Raw genomic sequence first — 12,058 nt, forward strand, 5'->3', positions numbered from 1 at the left:
AATACAGTCCACTGCAAACTACAGAAGCAGCCACTGGAATCTCGAACGAGGGGTTTTTTGTGGGAACAGAGCGACAGAATCTGAGGCCTGGATCTGTGAGAGGAGACTAAGCATAGCCACACTGAGCAGTCACTCCAAGCACAGTTGACTATTGTGAAGCACTTTGTTACCTGTATTGAAAAGTGCTATAAAAATAAGCTATTATTATTATTATTACAGTCACTCCAAGCACAGCCTCTCCAGTAGGCACTGCAGCCTACAGATGTGTGGACCAGCTCTGACCCAGCTCCAGCCACCGGCCACCCCCATAAACAAGGAAAACAAACAGCAGGTACCGTGCACTCCAGAAGTATGGCAACAGTAGCGTGATAGCACATTCGTTATTTTCGCTATATACTTAAGGCATTTGGATTTGGAAATAAACATGAAAATGCAATGAAATAAAAGCTGATTGTCCAAATCCAAATGCCTTGCGTACACAGCAAAAATAACACATTTCACTCCACTGTGCCCATACTTCCGGAGGGCACTGTATACGTTAGATTATTCTGGGGCCTGCAATAAACCACTTCCCTCGCTGTTCAAGGAAATGGCTGGTAGTCAGTCAGTCCAGCATTTGCAACATTCTTCTTGGGCAGTGACTGGAACTACTGCGGCAACCAGAGACCACTGGGGTCTGTTTCATAACGCAAACAAACACGGTAAAGGGTGATGTGCTTAACCATAAGGATGGTCCAGGAAGACGAGAGATTTATTTGCAAGTATTTGCAAAGTGTTTAATCAAACTCACATTATTTGACAAAGCAGTGATGATTGCTTTTCTTAAAGCCTGATCGAGACTGTAACTCATTCAGCAGCATCACTTGCGACAAAACTGTGCTTTGAAAACCAGGCCAGGGAACCAGAGGTGAGGAACTGGAATGTCATTAGGGAAGTGAGGAACTGGAATGTCATTAGGGAAGTGAGGAACTGGAATGTCATTCAGGAATTTCAGTACTTACATGGTTGCAGTCAGAAGCGATCTCCGAATCCTGAAAGGAAAGAAAAAATACACAGTCAGACATTGCCTGTCACACAAGCGCTAAAATTTGATTACATACACAGAGGATGCTATGGAGCAGGCACAGGTTCCTGGGGGGGGGGGGAGGAGGTGGAATGCTTTTCCAAGGTTACAGGACAGGCCAGGAGGAGGAGCGGACGAACGGACAGACGGACAGACGGACGCAGACACGCCGCTCGGCTCCGCGGCGGGACGCAGGCGGTTAAACGGCGGAATGTCGCCGCCGCCGCCGCCGCTAGCTCAGCGCCATCGACGCCTGTCCCACAGAAAAGCACCGCCGCGACATTCGATCTCCCCCCTTTAATCCCTGCCCGTCCCCCGCACGGAAATACACGGCGTCCCGGACGGACCCGCAGCGCGACGCGACGCTACGTCTCATCTTCCCCCAGGCTTCAAACGACGCTATCCGCTCCGCTAGCAGCTTTGGGCTCAACCAATACAACGCTAAAATTAGCGTCACGTTAACAGGCCTGTTTGCGAGGAAAATAGAACAGCCAGCCGGCAGGGAGGAGAGGACCAGTGTGTGGCAAAGGTTAGGCTCAAAGTAAGTACAGCCGGTTGGGTCACTGACACTGCCACTGACACTGTGTGTGAACCAGGGCAGATCACAGGGGGTGGTAATTATTTGCTGCTAAATGTCCCGTATGTAGGCTGGCAAAATGCACGGGTGCCACAGAGAACAAGCACGATTGATCAGCTGCTGTCCGCACATCCCCCCCCCCCCCCCCACCCACCACCCCCCCAAAGCCATACATCAGCAGTTTGTGTTCATATGCTGAGCTCCCATTAAACAGCCCCCCCCCCCAGTCCAAACAGCACTGCACCATCTATTCCACAGGGGCCCACAACCTGACCTTCATGCTGCCCAAACAGCTGACGGCAGCACTGGGGCACAAAGCACTGCCACCCCCACCAAGGCTGACGTTGGCCAACGGAACGGGGGGGGGGGGACTCGGGGGGGTGTAGGTGTAGCACTGTCACACCATCCTCTGTGACCCCAAGCTGCTCACACACAAGCCCCTCCCCACCCGGGCCCCTCCTCCCAGAAGCCCTCAGCATTAACCCAGTCTCTTTAAAAGCACCAGCTGGGCCTGTGGACCTGCTTGGACCCGCTGCAGACCTGCTGGGGACCCGCCCCAGGCCCGCCGTGACAGTGACAGCACCCGCCCCTCCAGAGGCGCGCGGACTGTTGGGCGAGGGTACATCATCGCACGGCCATTACATTACACAAGCTCAGGATGAGTCATCGGGAGCAGGAGGGAGCAACGTGAGGATGAGAGACAGGGGGGGGGGGGGACGGCACAGGGAGGTGCAGGGAGAGCAGCGCAGCATTCAGCCAACACAGCACAGTCATCCACAGGCAGGCCGGGGCGGGGGGGGGGGGGAAGAGACGAACACAACGGAACCCGCCAATCAAAGCAGTACAGTCATATCCATTGTGATGCGTTTCCAGTCAGCCCCGCCCCCCTCCCTCAAGAGACAGAGTTCACACAGAGCGCTCGTCATCTGCACGTTTTGCCAAACACAGGACACGGGACGCGCCCCCGAAACCACAGGGCCGCATCACACACCCGTTCACTGCCACCAAAAGGCTCCAAACGCTCTCCGATTATCCAATAAGAGGGGCGCATTAACAGGCACCAAAAAATGAATAAATAAATCCGCCCCATCCCTCGCTGCACCCTGGTTTCAGCCAAACGGGAAGGCGGCGATCAGGGTGACGCATGCTGGGATGACGCAGAGCGCCTTCCTGCCAGCGCTGGAGGGGAGTCAGCCGGGGAATTTAACAGATCTCATTACAGCGGCCGCTCTGAAGGACAGGCTGCAGGGTCCGCTCAGAGCCGCGAATCCACACGCAGAGGCGAGCCGGCCCTGCGTGGGGACGAGGCACGCGTGCACACACGCACACACGCACACACGCACACACGCACACACGCACACGTATGTGCACACGCAAGGACACACGCAAACACGCAGATAATTTTATCAAGAGTTCAGCTCTGGTGTTTTCGCCCCATTGACATCAAACCAAACACAATTCTCAATGAATCGCAGTAAATGTAGTTAATGGTAAGCCAGACAGATGAGAAGGTTAAAACAAAGGCCTACATTTCCCAGGATGCTCCAGGAGGGAGAGAGGATTACCCTTCACGCACTGTACAATGACACTTCCTCCCCGTCTGTCCCCCTGGCCTCATGGGACTCAAGCCCGCTCATTCACAGGGCTCTCCGTCCCCGACGAAGGCCGCGCTAACGCGACAGGGCAACCCGCTACAAAACGGAGCCTTCCTATAGGCCGAACCGGTGCGGCTGTCCTCATCAACGCCTCAATCAGGAAGACCGGAGTAAACTCCTCCAACCCTCCCAACAGAACAGAGGGATTCAGCGCCAGAGAACGGTCAGTCCCTCTCACAGCGCTGACACCTGCAGCCCTCTGCAGAAAAGCAGCCAATCACAGCTGGCGACAGCAATATGCGGCCTTATTTTTAGAGGTGCAGTATTACACGGCATATGATCTTTTTTTTTTTTTTTTTTTTTACTGGAATGTTGCGCTTGGCAGGAAGTGGCGGACTCAAGTGCTCACTGAGCCTGCCCCGCCTTGCCCCACCCCACCCCGCTACACCACACCACACCACACACCCCCACGCCGCATTCGTTTGGCCTGTTTTCTCAGCCCGTTACGGATCGCAGTTAAGCGAGCGAGGGGAGCGAGAGGACAGAGCGGCGCGAAGGCGGCGAAGCCTGCAGCGGAGGAACGAGCCGTCCTGGGCGTCACGCTAAAACAGCCGACGCCCAGCGCCGTGTCAAAACCCCGAGGACACGCCTCCGAGCGCCGAGCGTCAACGGGGGAAAGAAAACTGATTTCGCCCCTTAACTGCTAGGCTACACACACGCAGAATTATTCTACAAGCCATAATTAATATGTTTGTACTGAGCAGACCGAACGGTTTGTAACCCAGAAAGCCTGCCTGTTAAACAACATGTATGAAAATGTGACATGGCTAACGAAAAGCCTATATAAGACGTATGAAACTAGAATGGAACAGCTTTAGAGTGCTATTTTTCTTTTTTCTTTTGTTTGCATTGTCCTGAGTCTGAGGGGAAAGCCCCAGCAAACCCGTTAATGACACGCTGCTTTACAGTGTGTCACGCAGCGCACAGTAGCGCACAGTAGCGCACAGTAGCGCACGCTAAGGCCTGGGGAGGGACGAGAGAGGCCACGCTGCTTTACAGTGTGCCACGCGGTGCGCAGTAGCGCACAGTAGCGCACAGTAGCGCACAGTAGCGCATGCTAAGGCCTGGGGAGGGACGAGAGAGGCCACGCTGCTTTACAGTGTGCCACGCGGTGCGCAGTAGCGCGCAGTAGCGCACAGCGCATGCTAAGGCCCGGGGAGGGACGAGAGAGGCCACGCTGCTGGCCGACTGGCTGACCCTTCTCTCTCTAAATATACGCCTCTCTGTGGCGCTGGCAGGACGCCTGGACCCTGAGGGCGGCCCCACCCCAGGGCCGAGGGGCCCCGCCCAGCCGGGCACAGCTGGCACAGGCTGGCTTTCCACAGAGGGCTGAGTCACAGTAACGTGCGCCTGTACTGCTAGAGAGAGAGTGTGTGTGTGTGTGTGTGTGTGTGTGTGTGTGTGTGTGTGTGTGTGTGTGTGTGTGTGTGTGTGTGTGTGTGTGTGTATGTATATATATATATAACCTATGCCGGCATATGAAATAGTTTACATGCATGCTTACTAGCATATCCATGTGTGTGCAGTAACATTTGAAAGATCACAAACCTGCATCGTGGTGTGTGACTGTCCGTGGCATTACATGCAAATCAGTGATTTTCTGTGTGTGTCTAACTACGTTAGGCACGGACATACAGCCAATCAGAGCGAAGAGAGTCTTTTAATCTACTGTAGACTCCTCCCACAGTCCCGAGATTGGCAAATGGCCGCCATGCGCCAGCCACGCCTCCCGGCCAACCACGTCCTCCGTTAGCGGGCCAGTGTGCCGTTGCCGAGCGACAGGGAGAGCTGGGGCGTGTGTGTTGCGTCTGTGACTCCAGGTAAGGAGAGGGGGCCATTTCCATCGTCCGCTGCACTCGTTCTCTACTCTGTCCATCTGCTTCCTGACGCGTGGTATATTCTGGCGTCCCACAGAGTTCATAACTGCGTATTCTGCATCGACTGACGGCACTGACAAACATCGTTTTCAAAAGTACAATGCGGGGGGGGAAAAAGAATAAAATAGAGTAAAATCTTGAAGCCGGCACATGGCGGCAGAAGAAACGTGTTTGAAGCAGCCCTCGAGAAGAACACCACACCTCAGGCCTCTGGGGAGCTCGTCCTTTTTTTAGAACTACCTCAAAACCCAAACAACTCCAAATAAATGGCTCACAGAAAAGAAACCACGGGCTTCTGAAAACCTTTGTCAGCCGTGTGTCAATTTCAAAAGCAAACGCCCAGAGCTGGAGCCTCTCCCCGCCGGTTCACACTTCAAAGTCACACAGGACTGCTGATTTTCCACAGCAGCAAGCAATAAAAGGCAGAAAAGCGAGCCCTACCAGGAGAAAATAAGACATCAAAACAAGCCCATCTTCTGCAGTCTCCACTGCTCAAATTCATTCCCTCAGTGTTTTCTATGAGAAAACGCAGACCGGCCCAAAACGACACCGAGCGAAAGTCTAGAAGATTCCACTCCTGCCTCTTCCGTGGAAAACGGAGCACTGACAGGAAATGCAGGTTGGTCTGCTCGACATCCCCCCCCCCATCCCCCCGCCCAGGCTCCGCCCCCTTGTGGGAGGCACCTCCAGATGTCGCTCATTAAATGGAGGGGGGGGGCACTCTCCCAAAAAAACGACAGAGGCATAAGGGCCCGGCCCATAACAGGCCGTCTCTTTGTGCAGGGAGAAAGACACATCTGCTCCAGGGCTGCATGTCGGCCAGAAAGTGACCGGTCACAAAAGAAACCGGACCCCACGTCCAGGTTCTTATTAGCACGCCGCCGCGGCGCGCTAATCCCAGGAGATCGCAGCGGAACGGACAGAGAAGCGCCTGGCTCCGCCCCCTCTCCAACGTGACATTCACCAGCAATATCCCTCTGCACACGCAGACGCACGCACACACACACAAGTACACGTACACACGGGCGCGCGCGCACACACACACGGGCACACACACACATACATATTCAGCACGCACAGAGAACTGCCTGGCTCCTCCCACTCCAACGTGACATTCACCAGCAATACCCACTCCCTCTGCGCTTCGCTTCATATCCCTCCCAGAGAAATGTACGCCTCGCACCCTGAAATAACACAAGTTTACTTTTAATGGGTTCGTAACTTCATATTTTTGTCCTTTGATCTTTTTTTGAATCAGCCAATTATCCTGGGTTTTTTTCCTCCCCATGCGTTTGCATTGACCTGACCAGCGCTCCTGTCATTACCAGCAGAAACTCCACAGAGGAGCTAACAAACTCCTTTCAGGCATTCTAGTGTCACTGAAACTTATCAAATGAAACACATGGGAGAGAAAGTCCTAATAACTGTCTAAATGTAATACGAACTGCAATGCTACAGGCTGCAAATCTTAACTAATAGAAATTCTTCAATATGCAATGCCTGTTATACATTTAAAAATTTTCACAAATATTCTCTTCACACCAAAATCACCATTAATGACTAAATAGGGGGAAAATACACTGACTAAAACTTACTTTGAATTAGAAAATGTCAGAAATTAAAAATGGTAATATTTTCAGCATCACTTACTGAAATAAAAAAATAAAAATAAAAACAGGCTTCTTGAGAATTAGCAACACGACACTACCAGAGCAACAGGATCCTTTCTGCACACGAGCAGAAAGAAATCATATTTAAACCACGCACACACCATGGCATGCAACGCGCACCATGTCAAAACAATCGTCCCTTTCATGGTTTACCGCATCCCAAAAGCACTGGCGTCTTCTCGCCGCCGCAAATATCTGGAAATAACATCCCCGGCTTTTCCCCGGTCGTGTGTCAACTTGAGCAAAGCGTGATTCAGCCATTTCAGATGCGGCTCTGGCTTTGTATCGGCTCAGTGTCAGTGGGGCAGATCATCAATCACACAGTGAGATTCTTAAATCGCAACACGGATGTAAAACGAGACACGGAACAGGTAGAGCAGGACGAGCGGCTTCTCTGCAGCTCCACACGGCGATCACTCACTCCGAGGTCTGAGCCGTCTTCAGCTCTTCAGCAGATACTCTTATCCAGAGCGACTTACACAGCCCTCATACCAACAGCAGGGCCACACTGGTAAATCCCACAGCCACCACCTCTGGGTTATAAAGCCCAGTCCTCTAACCTCTATTCTACACTGCCTCTACTCACAGTCCCCCTAACCACTATTCTACACTGCCTCTACTCACAGTCCCCCTAACCCCTATTCTACACTGCCTCTACTCACAGTCCCCCTAACCTCTATTCTACACTGCCTCTACTCACAGTCCCCTAACCTCTATTCTACACTGCCTCTACTCACAGTCCCCTAACCTCTATTCTACACTGCCTCCACTCACAGTCCCCTAACCACTATTCTACACTGCCTCTACTCACAGTCCCCTAACCACTATTCTACACTGCCTCTACTCACAGTCCCCCTAACCTCTATTCTACACTGCCTCCACTCACAGTCCCCTAACCACTATTCTACACTGCCTCTACTCACAGTCCCCTAACCACTATTCTACACTGCCTCCACTCACAGTCCCCTAACCACTATTCTACACTGCCTCTACTCACAGTCCCCTAACCACTATTCTACACTGCCTCTACTCACAGTCCCCTAACCACTATTCTACACTGCCTCTACTCACAGTACCCCTAACCACTATTCTACACTGCTCTACTCACAGTACCCTAACCACTATTCACCTGCCTCTACTCACAGTCCCAACCTCTTTCTACACTGCCTCTACTCAGTCCCCTAACCTCTATTCTACACTGCCTCTACTCACAGTCCCCTAACCTCTATTCTACACTGCCTCCACTCACAGTCCCCCTAACCACTATTCTACACTGCCTCTACTCACAGTCCCCCTAACCACTATTCTACACTGCCTCTACTCACAGTCCCCTAACCACTATTCTACACTGCCTCTACTCACAGTCCCCTAACCACTATTCTACACTGCCTCTACTCACAGTCCCCTAACCTCTATTCTACACTGCCTCCACTGAGGGAATAAACCCTTTAATTCTGACAGACTGTAAGTGGGTAAGTGGGTATTTCAGTAACACAGGTGTACCAGTACGAGCAGGTGAACCACATCCCAGGGCAGGAAGCTCTCTGAGGGAAGGGGTGAAGTGGCGCTCGAGTCCGACGGTGTACAGGAACCGAATATTTACGGCACGGCTTGCTAAATTAATTTAACATCAAGGACCCTCTGCTCTGGTACAGACAGTACTGTTCATCAGCAGGCACAGATTCCGCCCCCCCAGAAATACTGATCTGGGATCAGACTTCAGGTTTTGGACAGCGAGGCTGAGGTCAGGACGAGTAAGAAAGTAGAAAAACGGATTGAGAAAATTTTTTTTTTAAAAAAGAGGAGGGTCCTCATGCAGACAGAGGAAATGGCTTCCAATTCGCTGGAGGCACAAGGGTGGGGGCGGGCAGACAGCCCAGTAATATCCTGGATAAAAACCAATTTTTGAGAAGTCCTAACTTCGCAGGACAGCGATGCCGGGAATAATTAAACCAGCAATTTCCACTCACATACCTGAGCGGTGAGCCCAGCTACACCTGAGGCGAGCGGGGGGGGCACGCAGACACAACATATGGAAGCCCAAGATATGACTGTCCATTTCCCTGGAGCACAACCCAGTGCGGCAGGTGCAGGTGTAAAACTCCAGAGCCAGGAGATCAGTCAGCGCTCTCTCCTGGCCTTGCTGACACATTCTTCGCCGTGTAGGCCAGTCCACGGCACAAAATAAGACTCTTAACTCAATAATTTACATTCAGGATTTGCATATGATCAGCGCCTTGCACTACAGTTGTTCTGTTGATGTCTCTCATATTCCGACTGTGCTGTAACTTAGAAAGTGCCCTTGCAAGGCCAAAGATGAACTCAAGCAAAAGGACCCCATGTGCAGTAAACCTGATGGGGGGGGGGGGGGGGAGGACCACTAAGCTCCAGATTAGGCGTGACACACAAGCTCACATTCGTAAACAATAGAACAATACTCAAACACACAAGAAACCTGACACCGCGTTCAGGCAGCTAATGCAGGGGAATGTGAGGACCGGCTCACCATCCTCCTGGGTTCCTGCAGCCTATGGGAAACGTTCACACACTTGTTGCACTGCAGGACATTCTGCGCTGTTGGTGCTCTTCTGGGTACGGACCGTAAACAAGAGCAAGGAAAGTTTTCCGTTCGAGTTTTTGAGTTTGAGTAGTTACGGCTGCTACTGCTACCAACCAAATAAAAATAAAAAAAGAAGTAAAAAAAAAAAGCACCCACCAAAAAGACAAATCAGCAGCACAGTTCGGATGACAGGAGGACATTTATCCTGGTCTGCTGAACAGGGCTTCGGGTGAACGACAAAAGCACAAATTTTCCACTGGAAGAGTCTCATCCTTCACCGAGCCATCGGGACGCCCTCTCTCCCCGCTGAGAGGGCCGGCGCTGGGGCCAGAGGCCAGCCTGGGCTCCTCTCCACACCCGCTGGAAGCATTAGGAGGGGCGTGCGTCGAAAAGCCCCTCTGGACGCTCCAGAGAGGGAGGGAGGGGTTTTTCTGCGTGCGGAGCAGCGTTTGGGACGGATTGAGATACGCCTGCCATGAAGAATGGGGGCCGATCAGGGCCACACTGCGCAGAACCGGGCCACACTGCGCAGAACCGGGCCACACTGCGCAGAACGGGGCCACACTGCGCAGAACGGGGCCACACTGCGCAGAACGGGGCCACACTGCGCAGAACAGGGGCCACACTGCGCAGAACGGGGCCACACTGCGCAGAACAGGGGCCACACTGCGCAGAACGGGGCCGCACTGTGCAGAACGGGGCCGCACTGCGCAGAACCGGGGGCCGCACTGCGCAGAACGGGGCCGCACTGCGCAGAACCGGGGGCCGCACTGCGCAGAACGGGGCCACACTGCGCTGATGGGGACACACCTGGCGCAGAACAGGGCTCCATGCGCAAAAGGACCCACTGGCAGAAGGGCCACACTGCGCAGAACGGGACCCCCTTTCCGCGAGAAGGGCCACCTGCGCCAGAACGGGGCTCACACTCGCAGAACGACCCATGGCATGAGGGGCACTGCGCAGCGGACCCCTCTGGCGCCAGAAGGGCACACTGCGCAGAGGGGGCCACACTGCGATGAGTGGCCAGCCATGGCAGAATGGGACCCCATGCGAAAGGGCCACACTGCGCAGAACCGGGCCACACTGCGCAGAACCGGGCCACACTGCGCAGAACCGGGCCACACTGCGCAGAACGGGGCCACACTGCGCAGAACCGGGCCACACTGCGCAGAACGGAGGTACACTGCGCAGAACCGGGCCACACTGCGCAGAACGGAGGTACACTGCGCAGAACGGGGCACACTGCGCAGAACGGGGCCCCACTGCGCAGAACGGGGCCACACTGCGCAGAACGGGGCCACACTGCGCAGAACGGGGCCACACTGCGCAGAACGGGGCCACACTGCGCAGAACGGGGCCACACTGCGCAGAACGGGGGCCCTGGGTTTAGCTAAACTGCAGAAAGGGGCGTGTTCTCCTTGCGCTGGAGTCATGTTTCCTGCACACAGAGCGTTCCCCTCCTTTACTCCACTCGGGCCCGCTGAGACAGAAGGGTTCATTCTCCCGGCTCACTGGCAGTCAGCTGCGTTACAGTTTAACCCTCAGCCACAGACCCTGTCCTGTCCTCCGCCGTTTTCCCTCCTTCCACCCAGCAGAGCGACCAGAGCTTCTGCAGGCCAAGCCTGAGGGACCCAGGAAGTCATTTCATTGGCCGTCCCATTCAGCCATTTCATTGGCCGTCCCATTCAGCCATTTCATTGGCCGTCCCGTTCCCTTTATCAACATTCACACTGTTAATTAGACTCAGCAGGACTGCTCCCAACTCTTATCCAGGCACCAAACCCCAGCCAAACCCTCCTCAGTCTGAGGCACAGCCAAACCCTTCACAGTCTGAACCACAGCCAGTCATTGTATCATAAGGGAAGAGGTGTGCACACAGCCTATCCAGTGTCCTTCACACACAAACACACACAGACAGACACGCATACATATTCAGCACACACACACTCTCTCACGCTCACACACACACACACACACACACAAGCACACACACACACAGGCAGACACGCATACATATTCAGCACACACACACTCTCTCACGCTCACACACACACTCTCTCACGCACACACACACACACACACTCTCTCACGCTCACACACACACTCTCTCACGCACACACACACGCACACACAGCACGGCGTCAGTGCTTCTCCAGGGAAGTCTCTCAGCCACGTTCGGACAGGCACTAAATCACAGGCCAAAACCCCCACTTCCCGTTTGGGGTCATTCTTCATAATTGCTCTCGCTCTTCGACCACGTTGTAAATGGTATAAAGAAGCAGTTATAAAATGGTGTCCCACTTCCCTAGATGGGCAAAAACATCTGCCTGCCCGCCATTTTTATCATTTCTGTTGAAATGCAATTAGGCCTAACTTCCAAAGCCAATTTACAAGCCATTACAGAAGGTTAGAGCAAACGACACAATTAACTATGAATGATTAGCACATATATTCCACTGCATTATCATTTTAGAAGAATTCACCCACATCCACAGGGGACAGATTGTTTTTAAATAATTTCTTCCATTTTAAAGCTGGTTATTTACAGAAGCAATTCAGGTTAGGGATTTGCAGAAGTGTAAAACAGCGATGAGAAATGACTTGAACAACCTCCTGGCTACACCTTACACCTCTGAATAACCACACAAGTTACATA

The 12,058-nt window shown here is 53.2% G+C and overlaps 1 protein-coding gene across 2 annotated transcripts in view; it reads right to left on the reverse strand.

The window, feature by feature from the left end:
- Window positions 1-12,058, reverse strand: part of LOC135241658 (Golgi apparatus protein 1-like) — a 55,570-nt gene that overhangs the window by 29,944 nt on the left and 13,568 nt on the right. For both annotated transcript variants that reach the window (XR_010326076.1, XM_064312213.1), the window contains exon 2: window positions 1,002-1,031. Coding sequence is in view for 1 of the 2 variants with exons in the window: in XM_064312213.1 (XP_064168283.1) it covers window positions 1,002-1,031 (30 nt within the window). In the remaining variant the exon portion in view is untranslated. The remainder of the gene's footprint in view (window positions 1-1,001; window positions 1,032-12,058) is intronic.

This window comes from Anguilla rostrata, chromosome 16 (assembly GCF_018555375.3).
Source record: "Anguilla rostrata isolate EN2019 chromosome 16, ASM1855537v3, whole genome shotgun sequence".
NCBI lineage: Eukaryota > Metazoa > Chordata > Actinopteri > Anguilliformes > Anguillidae > Anguilla > Anguilla rostrata.